General features: G+C 44.5%; 1 protein-coding gene across 1 annotated transcript; it reads right to left on the bottom strand.

Annotated features, from left to right (window-relative positions):
- Nucleotides 1–1,666: 1,666 nt before the first annotated feature.
- PSMB5 (proteasome 20S subunit beta 5) lies at nt 1,667–16,978 on the bottom strand. The gene is made up of 3 exons (XM_082270513.1): nt 16,716–16,978; nt 7,091–7,397; nt 1,667–1,982 (listed from the first exon to the last, which is right to left on the bottom strand). The coding sequence occupies exons 1-3, from the start codon at nt 16,893–16,895 to the stop codon at nt 1,696–1,698; spliced, it is 774 nt and encodes a 257-aa protein (XP_082126639.1). The 5' UTR covers nt 16,896–16,978; the 3' UTR covers nt 1,667–1,695.
- Nucleotides 16,979–18,548: the final 1,570 nt, after the last annotated feature.

Below are 18,548 nucleotides of genomic sequence, written 5' to 3'. Positions count from 1 at the left end.
AAGTGTGTCAGGTCACAATACAGATTTCTCAACTTACTCAACAGTTCTTTGGAAGGAAGAGAACTGAATAGGAGGACTGCAGACCTCTGGTGACTTGGATCCTGTAATATGCCATATTTGCTGTTCTATATCTTAGAAAGCAACTATCTGGTGAGGGTGTTTTTTTGCTATTGGTGAAGGCTGCACTGGGTAACTGGAGCACTTAATGCTGGAGATCATTTGGAATTTATCACCTTGAATTCATTACATTAAGACTCACCTTGAACTTTCTTTTTGAATATTCTTTTCAATTTACCATTATAACACTTCAGATGTTTTAGAATAGATGTATTTAGCGCTGCAATTTTTTCCTATTGTACTATTAGCACAGAATCACACTTTTGCGTTTAAAGCGGTTGCAAACCTAAAACAAAAAAAATAAATAAAAAAAGAAAAACCTGCAAGACAAAGGCATAATGACCTAGTATGGATCGCATAATAGATCATTATGAATTACTTACCTTAGAACGAAGCCCCGACACGAACCCCAGGACACCGCTGTGGGAGCTGACATGATCCCACGGCGTCTCTTCCGGGTTCGGCGGCTCCGGCGCTGTGATTGGCTGGAGCCACGATGATGTCACTCCTGCGTCATTTTCCGGCAAGCTCCCGGCAAGGGAAGCTGAAGGTCCGCCGGACCTTCAGAGCGCGTGAGCGGCTGCATGTACTGCAAATATCTCCTAAACCGTGCCAGTTTAGGAGATATTAATTGTACCTACAGGTAAGCCTTATTATAGGCTTACCTGTAGTTAAAAGTGAAAAAAAGCGGTAGACTACCACTTTAAAGCAAATGTATTCTTGTAAGTCAGTTGTTCTTAACTCCGGTCCTCGGGACCCACTAACAGGCCAGATTTTAAGTATTACCTTGGGGAGATGCAGACTAGAATACTGCAATCACTGAGCAGCAAATGAAATCACCTGTGATATAAATTAGTTATCTTGCAAACCTGGCCTGTTAGTGGGTCCCGAGAACCACTGCTGTAAGTGGAAACCAGTCAATAAATCAAGCTTACAGTTTTAGAGAAATGGTTTAATAGGATGTAATACAGGTTGTATGCGATAAACAAGGGCCGGAACTCCTTTCACAGAATGCCCATTTATTCAATATGAAACTTTTCCCATTCAAATGCGACAAGGAGCCTCTAATATTGCTCCCAACAAAGACTGAACAAAGCCTGCACAGGGAGGAAATAACAGGAATTTGCTTGAAGAACTCCATGATGTAAAGGTTGGAACTTACATTTGTTGTCAAAAACCCTTTGCTATGAACTATTCACTCTCATAAATGAGCTTCATGACTTAAACTATTACCAGTATTGATGTTTCTTCCAAACCAACATATGAGAAAGCCTGTAAGTAAAATTTCAGATTTTATTTTTTCCTAAAACATCCAAAAAAACTGAGTTTGAAGAGAACTGGGGACATTTTCTATTACCCGCGTGGTTTAGAAAGATTTAAAGGAAACCTGTAATTAAAGAAAAATGTAGCAAACCAAAGCTAACCTCTCTTCTTCAAAATGCTAGTTGCCTGACTTATAAGGCTGATCCAGTGATTTTAACACGGATTCACAGAGCAAGAATGAGTAGATCAAAAATAACAGGAGGTTAGCAATGGTATGTTTCCCTCAGTATTTAATGCTCCTACTCTACAGTGTATTCACTCAGACAGTCCTTTGTATTTTTCATGTAAATCAGCCACATCATCTTGAGACACACGCTTCCAACCATCCTCCTGGACATGGTAGAGATTCACTACTCCACCAGAGTAAGCATCACGGTATGTGGCTTGGTAAATTGAGCGCCGTGCCAATTCTTGAGCTTCCTCGGCTTCCAGATTATAGTCATATCCTCTATCCAGGACGCCGTAGGCATACATAGAACCGGAGCCCACTGAGAATACAGAGCCAGACACACGGTTCCCCTCGCTGTCCACATAGTACAGACCTGGACAGAGAAGAGCACATATTTAATATTGAGATATATTTGTAGAAACATCCTACAAATTCTTGCTTTCAGCAATAAAAAGGTATCCCCAAGGTATTCTACCATGTTTTATTTAAATCAGAATTAAAATGAATCTTAAAAAAAAAAAAAAAAAAAAAATGGGGGAACAAAACAAAAAAAACATGTAGTACATGAACATTTCCCCTATGTTTTATCCCTGTAAACCGTGTAAATGAACAGAAAACAGCAATTAATGTGGCAAAAATAGAACTGTGTAAAATCTGATGCAGCTCTACAAAAAGGCACAGGGTTTTTTTTTTTTCTTAATTGATCAAGCTGAAGTAAGGCTCCTTTCACACGGGCTTTCCAATTCGGTCCGCCTGTCAGTTCTTCAGGCGAACCTGATCGGCTGCTCCATGTACCTCTATGGAGCAGCGGATGTCAGCGGAGACATCTCCGCTGACACCCGCTGCTATCCGATCCTGTCCGTGAAATCCGGACGGATGGAAACCCTATTTTCCATCCTTCTGGAGGATCGGATTAAATCAGATGAAAACGGACAGGCGGTCTGTTCTCATCCGATCCCCCATAGAGGAGAGCGGGGATCTGACAGGTTCGTCTTTGCAAGGTAAGTGGATACGGAGCTGTCACCCGCCTGCTCAGCAGGGATCGGCGGATCGATCCCTGCTGAGTAAAACTGAGTCCGTCGGGCCCGTGTGAGAGGGGCCTTAGGCCGGTTTCACACATGTCCGGCTGCGGTTTGCACCAGTTCAGGTGCAAGTTTTTACTTGAATTCGCACCTAACCTGGACCCAAAAATCGCACAGGACACTTTTTAGAAACAGACCATGGCCGCCCCGGACATGTGTGAACCAGCTCTATTGAAAGCTGGTCTGATTCACATGTTATGCGAATCGGTTGTGGTTTAAAATGCATCCAATTTGCATATATCTGAACTGAGCCTTAGTAGCTACCATGCACAGCTGCACTAGATTTTGCACTCTCCATTTTTAGTAAATCAACCTCATGGTGCCAGCCCTGCCACAATGAATTCTAATGGATAATCATCATAAACCTAATCTCCATTATTTATTTTTAAGTGTGTATTATTTAGTATATTTTATATATTATTATAAATATATATTATATATTTTTAAAAATTAGGATTTTAAAATGTGGATATGTGAGTGTTCATGTTTTGTTTCTGTGTTGAGCTGATCTATGATTGTATAATGACAATAAGTTATTTGAATCCCTGAATCCCTACTTGTATACGAGCATCAGCTCCCAAGATTTCTGGAAAAATTAACAGGTATTTTTTGCACTTATAAAAATCACTTTAACCGCTTGCCCGACCAGCTGACGTAATTTTACTGTGGCAGGTTGGCTCTGTCCCATGAAACAACGTACCTGTACGTAGCTTTGCAGGACTGATAGTGGGGACGCGCGCACATGCCGATTGGCCACAGGGGGAGCCAATCAGTAGGTACGGCGGCCGTGATTGCCGCCGGGCACCCGTGATCGCATTATAAACACGGCAGACCACTGTTCTGTCAGTAAAGAACACAGGGATCCTGTGTTCCTCTTATTTAGGAACACAGGTCTCTGTTCATTCAGCAAGCCCATCCCCCAAACAGTTATAAAGCACCCCCTAGGGAAACATTTAACCCTTTGCCCGCCCCTGGTGTTAACCCCTTCCCTGACGGCGTCATTAATACAACAGTGCAAATTTTTAGCAATGATTACTGTAGTATGTCAGTGGCCCCCCCAAAAGTGTCAAATGTCCGATCTGTCCACCGCAATGTTGCAGTCCTGCTAAAAATCACTGATCGCTGCCATTACCAGTAAAAAAAAAATAAAAATGACAAACCTTTTCCCTATTTGGTAGACGCGATAATGTTTGCGCAAACCAATCAAAATACACTTATTTGGATTTTTTTTTACCAAAAATATGTAGCAGAATACATATTGGCCTAAAATGATGAAAAATTTGATTTTGATTTTTTTTTTTTAAATTGGGAATGTTATATAGCAGAAAGTAAAAAAATATTGCTTTTTTCCCCAGAATTGTTGCTCTTTTTGTTTATAGAACAAAAAAAAAAAAAAAAAAAATAAAAAAAAAAAAAATAAAAAGAATCGCAGAGATGATCAAATACCATCAAAAGAAAGCTTTATTTGTGGGGGGGGGGGGGGGGGGGGGGGGGACATCGGTTTTATTAGGATACAGCATCGCATGACCGCGCAATTGTTAGTTAAAATGACGCAGTGCAGTATCGCTAAAAAAATGGCCTGGTCATTAAGAGTGTGAAACCTTCCAGTCTAGAAGTGGTTAAAGGGACTGTAAAGGCAGAAGGTTTTTTTTTTTTTTTTTTTTTAATCTTAATGCATTCTATGCATTTAGATAGAAAAACCTTCTGTGTGCAGCAGCCCCCCTAATACTTATCTGAGCCCATCTTTATCCAGCGATGTTGCAGAAGTTTCTCAGCTGCCTGGGACTCCCCTCCTCATTGGTCAAGACAGCAGCGTGCCGCGATTGGCTCCCACTGCTGTCAAAGTCAGCCAGCCAACCAGGAGAGAGAGGGAGCTGGGACGGGTCATGGCTCTGTGTCTGAATGACTTTTTTTGTTTATTTTTACCTGGTGAGCCTGGTAAAATGCAGGTGCAATGGTGTCACTCTAGGATAGGAACTGTGTTTGGCCCAAATTAACTATTTCTGTTATCAAGTGATGTGGCCGCTGTATCATACTACAGTAGCATAAACTACATACAACATAGAGCTCTGTGTTCTGGCAGCAGTACGAGCGACTTCCTCTCTGCTGCCGAACATTATCAAGTGAATGCCTCTCAGCCATTCAGGAGAAGCCTATTTTTTTTTTTTTTTTTTTTTAATTCCTTCAAGGATTCCTCCAATAGGCGGAGGTAGAGTGGCAGGGGGATGACATCATGATTTCCACATCAGCCAATCAGCGGAAGCTTGTATTCATTGATAACATGACAGGAAACATAGAATTTAGGTTTAATTTAAATAAGCCCTTGCTGACCTTGGTAGCAGCAGCCACAGTGGAGAAATTCAGGGTCAAAATATATAGAAATGCATTTTCTTTTACGCCCCATGCACACAGCCACCTTGGGATGTAAAATGTGGGTATTCAGTGACAGCTGCTGCATACACCTGCCCATAGAAGTGAATTACAGGATGTGCCTGTATGCAGGTATACACCGGTACTCAAGCAAACACACATATGGCCGTAAGACCTTGGATGCAGACAGTCTGCTTCCAGAGTTGCATGAATATGACCAATCGTATAACTATATACCCGCATCCATATTTGATTTCTATAGGCAGCTGTAAGTAGTAACTTTAGTCTCCAAGACAGGGAAAAATGTCTGAAATTTTACATTGTATGACCCCAGGAGAATGTGTGCATGAAGCCCCTTTTTCTCTTGGTACTGTAGATCAGCTCCCCCTCCCAGCAGCAAGCTTTCTAATCTCAATTGAAAACACTGAGCAGATGCCCAGAGGAAAGGAGAGAGAAAAAGTCCTGAGATTTCAGTTGACACTTTCTCGGCTATTGTGAATTTGTGAATGACTTTCTCCACAGTAGCTGTAACTACATAGGTCAGTGAGGGCTTATTACAAACCTAATTTACTGTTTGTTAAAGATATTAAAACTAAACAAAAAAGGTAAATACTGCAGTTTATCAGTTGTTCGATATGGTGACTGCATTAGGTGTCATGGGAATAGAATGCAGCCCTCATCACTCACAGACTTCTGGCATGCTACAAGAACCGCTCAGAGGGTTAACTATCTCAAAATCCATATATAAAAGTGGACACGTTAGCGGCATTGAAGCACATCAAAAAGCAGGGGATGCAGACATCCAATACACCCAGAGATGCTGAACATTTTACCAGCAGTGTAGCTCTGCAGAAAAGACTGGAATCAAAGCCAGCAGGAAAGGTAATTATTGTCATTTTTTTTTTTTACAGGCGGATAATGGTTTCATGTTCTTAACTGCTGCCTGTATGGCATTATTACAAGCAGGAGGACAAAAATGAGGCTTATTAGTAGGTAGAAGTAAAATAAAAAAAAAACTAGGGATTCATTAGTCACTGACAGACTAATAAATGCTTTTAGGCACCTTATAAACATTTTATACCTTAATGTTATCCCTGCCTTAAGATAAAAATATTCCAGTAGCAGTATTGCCTCCTCTACTTACCCTCACTACATCCAGCTCTGTGTCCGTCTGTAGTGGTTCTCTCTTCTCCGCTCAAACAGGGTTTTCTGAGGCATTATTAGCCGTTTGCTCATGCTGCTGTCAACCAAATCCCGTGATGAGGGAGTAGGGGGCAGCGCCAAGCCACGCTGTGTGTGTGGATGCAGGCAGTGCAGCTCGGAATCAAGCCTGCACATGCACCCGTGGCTTTATATGGAGGCGCACTCTATGGGTAAACCAAAGCCGTAGCCTGACGATAAGGAATTCCATCAAGCTGGCAGGCATCCAGATTTACATTATGCGGTATACAAGGAAGAAAGGAACTTTATATTAAAGTGATTGTAAAGTCTCATTTAAAAAAAAAAAAAAAAACATGTTATACTTACCTCCTCTGTGCAGTGGATTTGCACAGAGCACCCCGGATCCTCCTCTTCTTGGGTCCCTCATTGCTGCACTTAGCCCCTCCCTCTTGTCGAGTGCCCCACAGCAAACAACTTGCTATGGGGGCACCTGAGCTAAGCTGCAGCTGTGTGTCTATTCAGACACAGAGCTGTGGTTCGCCCCCCCCCCCCCCCTCTCCTGATTGGCAAATTGACTTTGATTGACAGCTGCGGGAGCCAATGGCGCCGCAGCTGTGTTTCAGCCAATCAGGAGGGAGAGTCCTGGACAGCCAAGGGACTTGTGAACATCCCTGGATAGAGATGGGGCTCAGGTAAGTATTAGGGATTCCTGGGGAGGCTGCTGCACACAGAACGCTTTTTTTCTTAATGCATAGAATGCATTAGGATAAAAAAAAAAATCCTGACTTTACAACTCCTTTAATGGCACAACAAAAATACCAAAATATGTGATGTTAATATTAATAATAAAGTCAAATTTTCAACTTACCTGGTCCCCTCTTGTCCCATCCACAGATCATGGTTCCCATAGATAGCCCCATGCCTTTGTACTGATATACCATATTAGCTAGCAGTTTGGATGCTGCAGCAACAGATATTCGCTCCTTGTTTCGTAGCTCATAGATGCGGCACTGACGAGCAAGAAGCCTCTCCCAGAAGCTACAATCAGCAGCACCTCCGGCCATTGTGCCCAACAGGTAAGGGTTGATCTCAATAACTTTCTTTACGGTCTGTGAAGCGATGTATGAGCCAGCTGTAGCACGGGAGTCAACAGCCACAATAACTCCATGTTGAAACTGAAAATAAAATAAGATTTCACTCATTAGAAATATATACATGGATCCTGGAAACGGTTCACAAAGCACATTATAGCATGTATTAACATGGAGTTAAGGCAGTCCATTCATTGCGAATAGGCTAAAAATGCACTACAATGAATGAAAAACCATGTATGATCCTCTCTTAACACAGCAAGTGGTATATACACGGCAGTGCACTGTGCTCTACTGTACAATGCATCGGGGTGCCATTCCATGAATGGCACCGCAACGTACATAGAGCAAGTGTATTGCAACAATGCACAAGTGTGAATGGGCCCAGAGAATGACAGCAAAGGGAATGTATAGGGTTTTTTGTACATATCTACTTCTTTAGGTGTACGCAGCTGGTTGGCGGCTATAGGGCAGTGATGGCGAGCCTTGGCAGTGGCACCCCAGATGTTTTGGAACTACATTTCCTATGACGCTTATCCACTCTGCAGAATGGTTGAGCATTATGGGAAATGTAGTTCCAAAACATCTGGAGCGCCAAGGTTCACCATCACTGCTATAGGGTAACAGAACAGACCTCAGGAGGTTGGGTTAGTACACAAATAATAGAAGTCTACACCTCCAAGCAAAAATCAGTGCCATAACACTGATAGCTGTGATATTCCAGGTCCTGCTGGGAATTGTGAACAGCTTCCTTTCTGCACACTGAGCACAGGGGGGTCAGTAGCTCGCTCAGTTCTGCTGCCATTTATAGAATGCCTTGAATATAAAGAGCTTTCTGATAAGATGAGATAGAGAGAAGAGACAGTGAGATTCAATCTCCACCTGTTCCAATCAGAGAATGCCTTGTGTCCACTAAAATACATGACGCTTTATGAATGGTGACAATGTCAAGCGAGGAACCCCCTATAGTCAGTGTGCAGAAGGGAAGCTGCTTACACAGGACCTGGAAGATTGTAGCTATTACTATAGTAGCGCTGACTACTACACTGATTGATGGCCTTCCCAGTAGTCCCTCGGGTATGAGATGTGCCAAGCTGGACCAATGCAAGTATGCAATACAGATTATTCCTACAGTTCAACTTTAAGGAAAAGTGGAACCATCAACAGTTACAAAATGTTTCCATTAACCAGGAAAAATAAGAATACTGTAGCTGGCTCATTTCCAAAGACAATTTTCCCATCACTCCAGGTTTGGTACAAACACATCAGAGTCTAAATTTTACAACTGTACTATGCTTTGGTTGGTTTCTGTGAAGCTGAACATAACCAAGTATAGTGTACTGGATTTCACCCCATCATATTACCTTGTATTGTAACATGGGGGAGAAGAGAAGAGGGGGGCTGGCTCTTGTCATAACATCCAACAGCATAATTGTATATTAAGAAGGACTTCTATCCTAATCTGCTCTCCTCCGGTATTGTCGAATCCACACTCGCTGTTGCTGCTTCCACACCGGTATCTCCTCGCTGTGACTACTGATGATGTAACTCCTTCACATGCACACTGGCTTTATAGTATCTCAGCTCCTACTCAGCATCATACAGGTACCCAGGAATGGGCCAGGTGTATACTCTACATTTGCGTGGAATGGGCCAGGTGTATACACTGCATATGCGTGGAATGGGCCAGGTGTATACACTGCATTTGCGTGGAATGGGCCAGGTGTATACACTGCATTTGCGTGGAATGGGCCAGGTGTATACACTGCATTTGCGTGGAATGGGCCAGGTGTATACACTGCATTTGCGTGGAATGGGCCAGGTGTATACACTGCATTTGCGTGGAATGGGCCAGGTGTATACACTGCATTTGCGTGGAATGGGCCAGGTGTATACACTGCATATGCGTGGAATGGGCCAGGTGTATACACTGCATATGCGTGGAATGGGCCAGGTGTATACACTGCATATGCGTGGAATGGGCCAGGTGTATACACTGCATATGCGTGGAATGGGCCAGGTGTATACACTGCATTTGCGTGGAATGGGCCAGGTGTATACACTGCATTTGCGTGGAATGGGCCAGGTGTATACACTGCATATGCGTGGAATGGGCCAGGTGTATACACTGCATATGCGTGGAATGGGCCAGGTGTATACACTGCATATGCGTGGAATGGGCCAGGTGTATACACTGCATTTGCGTGGAATGGGCCAGGTGTATACACTGCATTTGCGTGGAATGGGCCAGGTGTATACACTGCATTTGCGTGGAATGGGCCAGGTGTATACACTGCATTTGCGTGGAATGGGCCAGGTGTATACACTGCATTTGCGTGGAATGGGCCAGGTGTATACACTGCATTTGCGTGGAATGGGCCAGGTGTATACACTGCATTTGCGTGGAATGGGCCAGGTGTATACACTGCATTTGCGTGGAATGGGCCAGGTGTATACACTGCATTTGCGTGGAATGGGCCAGGTGTATACACTGCATTTGCGTGGAATGGGCCAGGTGTATACACTGCATTTGCGTGGAATGGGCCAGGTGTATACACTGCATTTGCGTGGAATGGGCCAGGTGTATACACTGCATTTGCGTGGAATGGGCCAGGCGTATACACTGCATTTGCGTGGAATGGGCCAGGCATATACACTGCATTTGCATGGAATGGGCCAGGCATATACACTGCATTTGCATGGAATGGGCCAGGCGTATACACTGCATTTGCATGGAATGGGCCAGGCGTATACACTGCATTTGCGTGGAATGGGCCAGGCGTATACACTGCATTTGCGTGGAATGGGCTAGGTGTATACACTGCATTTGCGTGGAATGGGCCAGGCGTATACACTGCATTTGCGTGGAATGGGCCAGGCGTATACACTGCATTTGCATGGAATGGGCCAGGCGTATACACTGCATTTGCATGGAATGGGCCAGGCGTATACACTGCATTTGCATGGAATGGGCAAGTGTACACACAAAAAAATTGCCAGGAAAAAAAGGAAGGCTTTTTTTATTCTATTAATATTATTAGATAGAAAAGATTTACAAAGTCTCTTCTACCAAAAAAAAAAAAAAAACACTAGTTGCAATTTTTTTGTCATTTTGTTTTAGGCCTGGTCCACACTTTCAGATGCATCTTGAGTCGCATAGAATCACAAGACAATAGACATCACATTGTTTTCAATGGCGTCTAGTCCCATCAATGTGACTCAGCATGGAGAGATTTTGGAAAAGGTTCCTGCACTACTTTGGAGCATTTCCAGCATGATTTTGGCCTCAAAGAATATACAAACCTTATCCAAGTTGGAAGCACTTGGAAGTCGGATCAGAATCGTATCGGGGCAGTGTGAACCTAGCCCAACTTGAACAAAACCTATCAGAGGCTACGGTCTAAAAATGCAAGTTGTCTGGCTAGGTAAAGGCAAAACCTAATAACTCTAAACCTACTCCCACCCCTATTCTAAGCCTAATCTATCTAACCCTGTAAAGAAAAGATCACTATATTTATTCTGAAGCCGGTCCGGTCTCCAGCGGCGTGCCGGAGAAAGCCGACAACGGTTATGAAATGAATGGGAAGTGACGCCACCCATAGACTTACTATAGGCCTTCGCCTGTCCGCTGCCTCTCTTACACACACCGATGCCGCTGCTGACAGCTCAGCCTGGGACCGGAGCGGCTGCAGAACAGGTAGTATAGCAATCTTTTCTTTACAGGGCTAGATAGATTAGGCTTAGAATAGAAAGTGGGGGTGGGGCAAATAACTGTCCCCAGCTTTTCACCTATGAGACCATGGAAGGCCAGAGCAAATTCTAGTAGATTAAGATCATTTGCATATTTAAATGTTATTGGCCAGTTTTAAGTCACATGTCAGTCAGCGGCAGAAGAGGAAGGATCTTCCACCCTCCCTCCAATAACGCAGCTCTAATTTTCAGGCATTTGCTCCTTTCTCACGAAAGAGGGCTGTAAAAGTTATGGTGGATATTTCTGGATAACTCTAGCTTTTTATGGCCGAGTTATGGTCATGTGTATATTTTATGGTAACTTTCTTGGAGATGTAAAATATAGTATCCATGTCAATTAAAATAAATAAAATTTTATGTTATATATTAAATAAGTTTACATATTGCCTATAATAAAGGGTGCGACCAAATGGTTTTGGTGTATATTTATTAAGGATTTAAAATGTTACTAAACCCAGGGACCCTACATTCATTACACAGTACATGGAAATGCAATTATTTTAGTAAATATAAACTGCTAAATACCTTTTCTCATCAGCAGTATTATAGCAGTCTTGTGACTTCTATCATTTCCTGGTAAAGCTTGTTGGATAATTTTCATACTGCACTGACTGTCCTATTGGGATGCAGGGCCCCTGATCCTCTGTCTGGACAGTGCCAACTGGCCCTGTGCTGATCACATGTACTCACAAGAAAAAAACTCTAGCAATACACACCAAATTGAGCATGTGCAGCCTGATTCCATACATAGACTGTCTTATCCAGACATGTTATAGGGACAATGCAAGAAGAGGAGGATATGTGCATACAGGATCAAACAGCCTTTTTACACAATGCAGAGGATTAACCCCTTAGGTTCCACAGTGAGTATAACAAGCATGCGTTATTGTATATACAGACTGATTTTACTGTTTGTTTAGTAGCAATAAGTTATAGTTGACAAATTTTGAATTGTTTTGCCTATGGTCTCATGGGGGTGGGAGAAGGTTTTAGAGTTAATTCGTTTTTGCCTTTACTTTAAATCACTGTCCTAGAACATACACTGCTCAAAAAAGGTAAAGGAACACTTTTTAATCAGAGTATAGCATCAAGTCAAGTGAGCTCCTGGGATATTGATCTGGTCAGTTAAGTAGCAGAGAGGGTTGCTAATCAGTTTCAGCTGCTTTGGTGTTAATGAAATTAACAGGTGCGCTAGATGGGCAACAATGAAACAACCTTCAAAACAGGAATGGTTTTAGGCCTCTTTCACACGGCCGCTCCGCTGTTTTTGTCCGCTGCGGGACTTTTTCTTTTTTTTTCATGGAGCGGATGACAGTTGTGTCATCCGCTCCGTAAGTCCGCATATCATCCCATCCGTTTGCGGATGATATGCGGACATAATGTAAGTCTATGGGGATTGCATATGTCAGCGGGTGACACCGCTGACATTCGATTTTCCTTCCTTTCCGTTTTTTGAACGGAGGAAAAATAGGGTTCTGTTCCGTTCCAAAAAACGGAACAGAACTGAAAGGAAGAAAATCGGATGTCAGCGGATGGTATTCCGCTGACATCCGCAGTGCCATTCACTTACATTATGTCCACAAATCATCCGCAAAAAAATAGGATGATTTGCGGACATACGCGCCAGTGTGAAAGGGCCCTTACAGGTGGAGGCCACTGACATTTTTTTACCTACTCATCTTTTCGGACTGTTTTTCACTAGTTCTGCATTTGGCTAGGGTCAGTGTCACTACTGGTAGCATGAGGGAATACCGGGACCCTAGGTTGCACAGGCAGTCCAATGCCTCCAGAATGGTACATCAATACATGCCATTGCCAGTAGGGATGCACCGAAATTATCGGCTGAAAATGAGCCTATCTCATTTCGGCCGATAATGGGTTAACAGTGCCGAAATTAATATGGCCGCCATGAGGAAGGAGGAGGGCGCAGCGCAGGGCAGGTTTTAAAAGTCCTGCCTCTGGCCGGCCGCCTGCCTCTCAATTGACGTCCCTACTACGATATCCGGGCGGGGGGGCGGGAGGAGCGGCCGCTAATAGATACAACCATGTGAGCCTTCACTTCACTTACATGTCAGAGGAGATACGTGCCTTAAATGCAAGTGAAGTGAAGGCTCACATGGTTGTATCTATTAGCGGCCGCTCCTCCCGCCCCCCCGCCCGGTGTCAGCTCAGTTCTCATTCACACACAGTACCACTGAGCTGACAGGGAAGCATCACATAGTGCTATCTATTAGCGGCCGCTCGCCCCCCCCCCCCCCCCCCGCTCGGAGTGTCCTCAATTCACGATGTATATGAATGAACGAAGTTAAGGCTCACATGGTTACAGATATTAGCGGCCGCTCCCCCCGCCCTCCCTCCCGGTGTGTCACTTCATTCATGGACAGAGAGGGACGCTGAGGCTGATGGGGGGGGGGGGGGGGGTGGGGGGAGGGGTGAGGCAGCTTACCATTGGTATTAGTATTAATTATGCAGCATGAGGGGGTTAATGTATTGTCACTGATGTATTAGTAACCGACCAGTGGCAGTTATTTAACCCATTTGTGCTGCATTAGTGCAACCAGTATCAGTGTTAATTAACACTGGTTGCACTGCTACTGGTTGCACTAATGCAGCACAAAGGGGTTAATTAACTGCCACTGGTCGCTCACTAATGCATCAGTGACAATACATTAGCCCCCTCATGCTGCATAATACTAATACCATTGGTAATTAAATTAACCTATTGCCAACCCATCACAGTACATATACTGTGACAGGGTGGCAGCGACAGGTGTACGTCGCTGCCTGTTTTTGGCGTATGCCCCTCTTCTACCTATTTTAAAATTATTTGGGGGAAAAAGTCATTTTCGGTTTCGGTTTTCGGCCAATGGCATCCTGCATTTTCGGTTTCGGCCCAAAATTTTCATTTCGGTGCATCCCTAATTGCCAGGTTTGAAGTGTCTCCCAGCACAGTCTCAAGAGCATGGAGGACATTCCAGGATACAGGCAGTTACTGTAGGAGAGCTGGACAGGGCCATAGAAGGTCCTTAACCCATCAGCAGGACAGGTATCTACTCCTTTGTGCACAGAGGAACAGGATGAGCACTGCCAGAGCCCTGCAAAATGACCTCCAGCAGGCCACTGGTGTGAATGTCTGACCAAACAATCAGAACAGACTTCATAAGGGTGGCCTGATGTCCTTTAATTGGCCCTGTGCTCACTCTGCCTGGAACTGTGGAGCTCGATTGGCCTTTGCCATTGAACACCAGAATTGGCAGGTCTGCCACTGATGCCCTGTGCTTTTCACAGATGAGAGCAGGTACACCCAGAGTACATGTGACAGACATGAAAGGGTCTGGAGAAGCAGTGGAGATCGTTACGCTGCCTGTAACATCATTCAGCATGACCAGTTTGGTGGTGGGAAAGTGATGGTCTAGGGAGGCATATACATGGAGGGACGCACAGATCTCTACAGGCTAGACAATGGCATCCTGACTGCCATTAGGTATCGCATCCCGCGATTCTGTTCGTGCAATTTTACTGTGATTCCACGAGTGACAATTGCGGCAAAATCGTGCCACGTTTGGGGAGCCATTGCAAATAGCGGGAATCGCACTGGCGTCCTGCGACTTGCAATGCTTTAGGATCACAGGCAGAATTGTGCAATTCTGCCCGCGATCTGAAATGCCTATATGAGAATGGAGCCTAAAGGACATCTGTCAAGTGTATGGGCAGGTGGATGTAAACACAAGGAAGTGTCACAAATCCTATCTGTTTTTCTTTTCCAGACCAGTCCTAAACAGACATACATTTGTTTACATCCACCTGGCCGTAGACTTAAAGCGGTTGTAAACCCAAAAAGTAAAAAAAAAAAAAAAACCTGCAAGACAAAGGCATAATGAGCTAGTATGCATCGCACTTACCTTAGAACTAAGCCTGACACGGACCCCCGGACATCGCTGCGGGCGCCGCCATGATCCCTCGCCGTCTCTTCTGGGTTCGGCGGCTCCGGCGCTGTGATTGGCCGGAGCCGCGATGACGTGGGAGTGACTTTCCGGCAAGCAAAACTGAAGGTCCCCCCGGACCTTCAGAGCGCATGCGCCGCTCGCGTGAGCGGCTGCATGCACTGCAAATATCTCCTAAACCGTGCCGGTTTAGGAGATATTAATTATACCTATAGGTAAGCCTTATTATAGGCTTACCTGTAGGTAAAAGTGTAAAAAAACATGATACTACCGCTTTAAAGATCATGGAGCTTCAAATCAGATCAGTCCGAAAAACTGATTGACACGCACATCAGTCTAACGATGGCCATACAAGATAAATGTTGATGGATGTTAAAGCGGGTGTAAACCGCTGTCATAAAAACTTTCCCCTGTAAGAATGGCAAAATGTGCTAGTATACATTGCATACTAGCACCAGTACAAGGTCATCCAGCGCCCAGGGCAAAAGATGTCAAACTGCATCCCCCCCCTTTCCCTTAGGGTTAGGGTCAAGGCACCCGCTATCCGTGCAATAAACCATTGCGCCCAGGGCAGCCTTTCCTCCTGCCCACCCTTGACTAGCACATTAGGAAATATTTACCTTAGAACAAAGCCCTCCAGCGGTGTGCTGTCACCACTGACAGGGCTTCCGCCTTCACCTGGTGTTCCTTCCAGGTTGGCAGACTCCGGCCGTGTGAGTGGCTGGAGTGCATCCAGTGTGAATATCTCCTACACGGTAGGAGATATTCATTTAACCTACAAGTAAGCTTTATTATAGGCTTCCCTGTAGGTAAAAATCACAAAGTGGACATTACTCCTGCTTAAAATAAAAATATACTGTAGGCCTCCTAACACAAGACAATTCCATACGTGCCCCATGCAGGACCATGTTTTGCAGGCACGGGGATGCACAGTGTCCTACTGTTGCCTAATGGGACATGTGGCTGCCCAGACAATGCACCAATATGACATCTGTGTGGCTGAGAGACCCGATGCACGTTCGTGGACCTGCACCCACACGGATGTCATATTAACACACAGCGGCTGTGTCTGTGTAGTTGGGTGTCCTAACAGACAATGGGATGCCGCCATGGTTATGCACGCCATACCTGGTCATCTCTGTGTTGACAAAACAAGGTCCAGTACGTGCCGCGCATGGAATCGCCCAGTGTGAACGAGGCCTTAGAGCAGGGGTCCTCAAACTTTGGCCCTCCAGTTGTTCAGGAACTACAATTCCCATCATGCCTAGTCATGTCTGTGAATGTCAGAGTTTTACAGTGCATCATGGGATGTGTAGTTCCGCAACAGCTGGAGGGCCGTAGTTTGAAGATCCCTGCCTTAGAACTTCAAATACTTTAACTGAAACGCCTGATCCATGTATGTGGTGGTACAGGACTTTTCTGCATGACACAGCATCCGATATACACTGGGCAGTGCAGCAGCCATACAAATGCCACCATGGAGGGAATTTACTAAGACTGTGCATGGTAACCAATCAGCCCCCAGCTTTGATTTTCGACGCTAGAAGCCGATTGGCTGCTATGCAGTTTTAGTAAACCCCTCTATAGAGCTGTATAAGTTATTTACCATATGAGTGGTTACATATTAGAATTCCCATGAATGAAACAGAATGCCCATATAGCAGTAATAGAAATCACCATCCTCCCTCTCCTCCCCGGTGATCAGCACCTTGAAGGCCAGTGTGGTCGTCCCATGTAAGAACTCGATGCCAGGCTCGGCCGTGCCCTGTCCGGCTCCAGGCAGCACATGGAAGCTCAGGCCCTCGACATCCAGGCCGCAATGTGCCGGGTTATCCCGCTGCTGCATCCATGATAGACCCTCCGATCTCACAACACTAGCCAGCGCCATGTTCTCTCCCAGCAAAGCACCCGGCGTGACTACCACTATTGGACAGCCCGTCTCCTGCCTGTTACATCACTATGACAAAGCACTATCGCGGCCATTTTGGAAAAGGGCATGACAAAGCTGGGCAAAGCCTTTCAGCGCCATATTTATAAAGGGAAGATTTGTGGTTGAGGGACACTGGGAACAAAGTGGTAGTCCAGATTTACGGCTGCATGCCATACAACCAGTTGTACTGTAGCTGCTAGAAATAGTCTTGTTTGTGTATGACTTTTTGAAATCTAAATTATGAATCCTTTGTCTCAACTTGGCTTTCTGCAGATGTAGCTTGCCAGGTCTGGGTGCCTAAACCACCTTCCCAAGCCCATTCTGACACTTCACTCCTATATGTAAAAATCGAAATGTTTTCACTGGAAAATTACTTAGAACCCCCAAATATTCGATATATATATTTTTTTATTTTTAGCTGAGGCACTATAGAAAAAAACAGTGTATGTTGTAATTTTTTATGTTGCATGGTATTTGCGCTGCGGTTTTTCAAAACGCAATTTTTTCTGTAAAAAAAACACTTTCATGAATTAAAAAAAAAAAAAAAACATTAAAGTTAGCCCAATATTTTTGTATAATTTGAAAGATGATGTTAGTAAATAGAAACCTAACATGTCACGCTTTAAAATTGCGTCTGCCCGTGGAATGGCGGCAAACTACGGTGCTTAAAATTCTCCATAGGCAACACTTTAACCGGTTGCCGACCGCCGCACGACTATATACTGCGGCGGTCAGCCCCGGCCAGGCAGAGTGACGTATCGGTACGTCACTCGCCTGTCACTGACTTGCGAGCCTATAGCGAGCGAGCGCGCGCCCGCCGAGGCGCGCGCCCGCCGCGGCTCGTTCACAGGCAAGTCAGTGCGTGTGACCGGCGGACTCGATGTCCGCCGGCCACACTACGATCGCTCCTGTGAAGGGAGAAAGACAGAGCAGCTTGTGTAAACAAGCTGCCTGTCAGTTCTCCCTGTGTAAAAGTAAAGATCTGACCGTTCTACTATGTAGAACGGTTGATCTTTGCTTTTACACCAATAGCAATGTCCCTACACAGTAGAAAGCACGCCCCTAGGACACACTTAACCCCTCCCTTCCCAATAAAGTTAACCCCTTCCCTGCCAGTGTCATTTTTGCAGTAACAGTGCATATGTATAGCACTGATTACTGCAGTAATGTCACTGGTAACCCCAAAAGTGTCAAAAATGTCAGTCAAGGGTCCGATCTGTCCGCCGCAATGTCGCAGTACCCAAAAAAAAATCGCAGATCGCCGCCATTACGCGTTAAAAAAAAAAACACCAAAAATGACAAAAATCTTTCTCTTTGTTAGTAAACGCGATAACTTTTGCGCAAACCAATCAAAATACGCTTTTTGCGATTTTTTTTACCAAACATAGGTAGCATAAAACAAATTGGCCGAAAAATGTTAAAAAATTTTGATTTTTACTTTTTTTTTGGGGGAATTTCATATAAAAAAATGTGAAAAATATTGTTATTTTTGCAAAATTTACGCTCTTTTTTTGTTTATAGCGCGTGATCAAAAAATCGCACAGGTGATCAAATACCACCAAAAGAAAGCTCTGTTTGTGGGAAAAAAAGGACGTCAAATTCGTTTAGGTA

This window comes from Pelophylax lessonae (assembly GCF_965119305.1).
Source record: "Pelophylax lessonae genome assembly, chromosome: 1".
Lineage (NCBI taxonomy): Eukaryota > Metazoa > Chordata > Amphibia > Anura > Ranidae > Pelophylax > Pelophylax lessonae.
The sequence above is the reverse complement of the archived record's forward strand: the minus strand, read 5'-3'. Positions and strand labels throughout refer to the sequence as shown.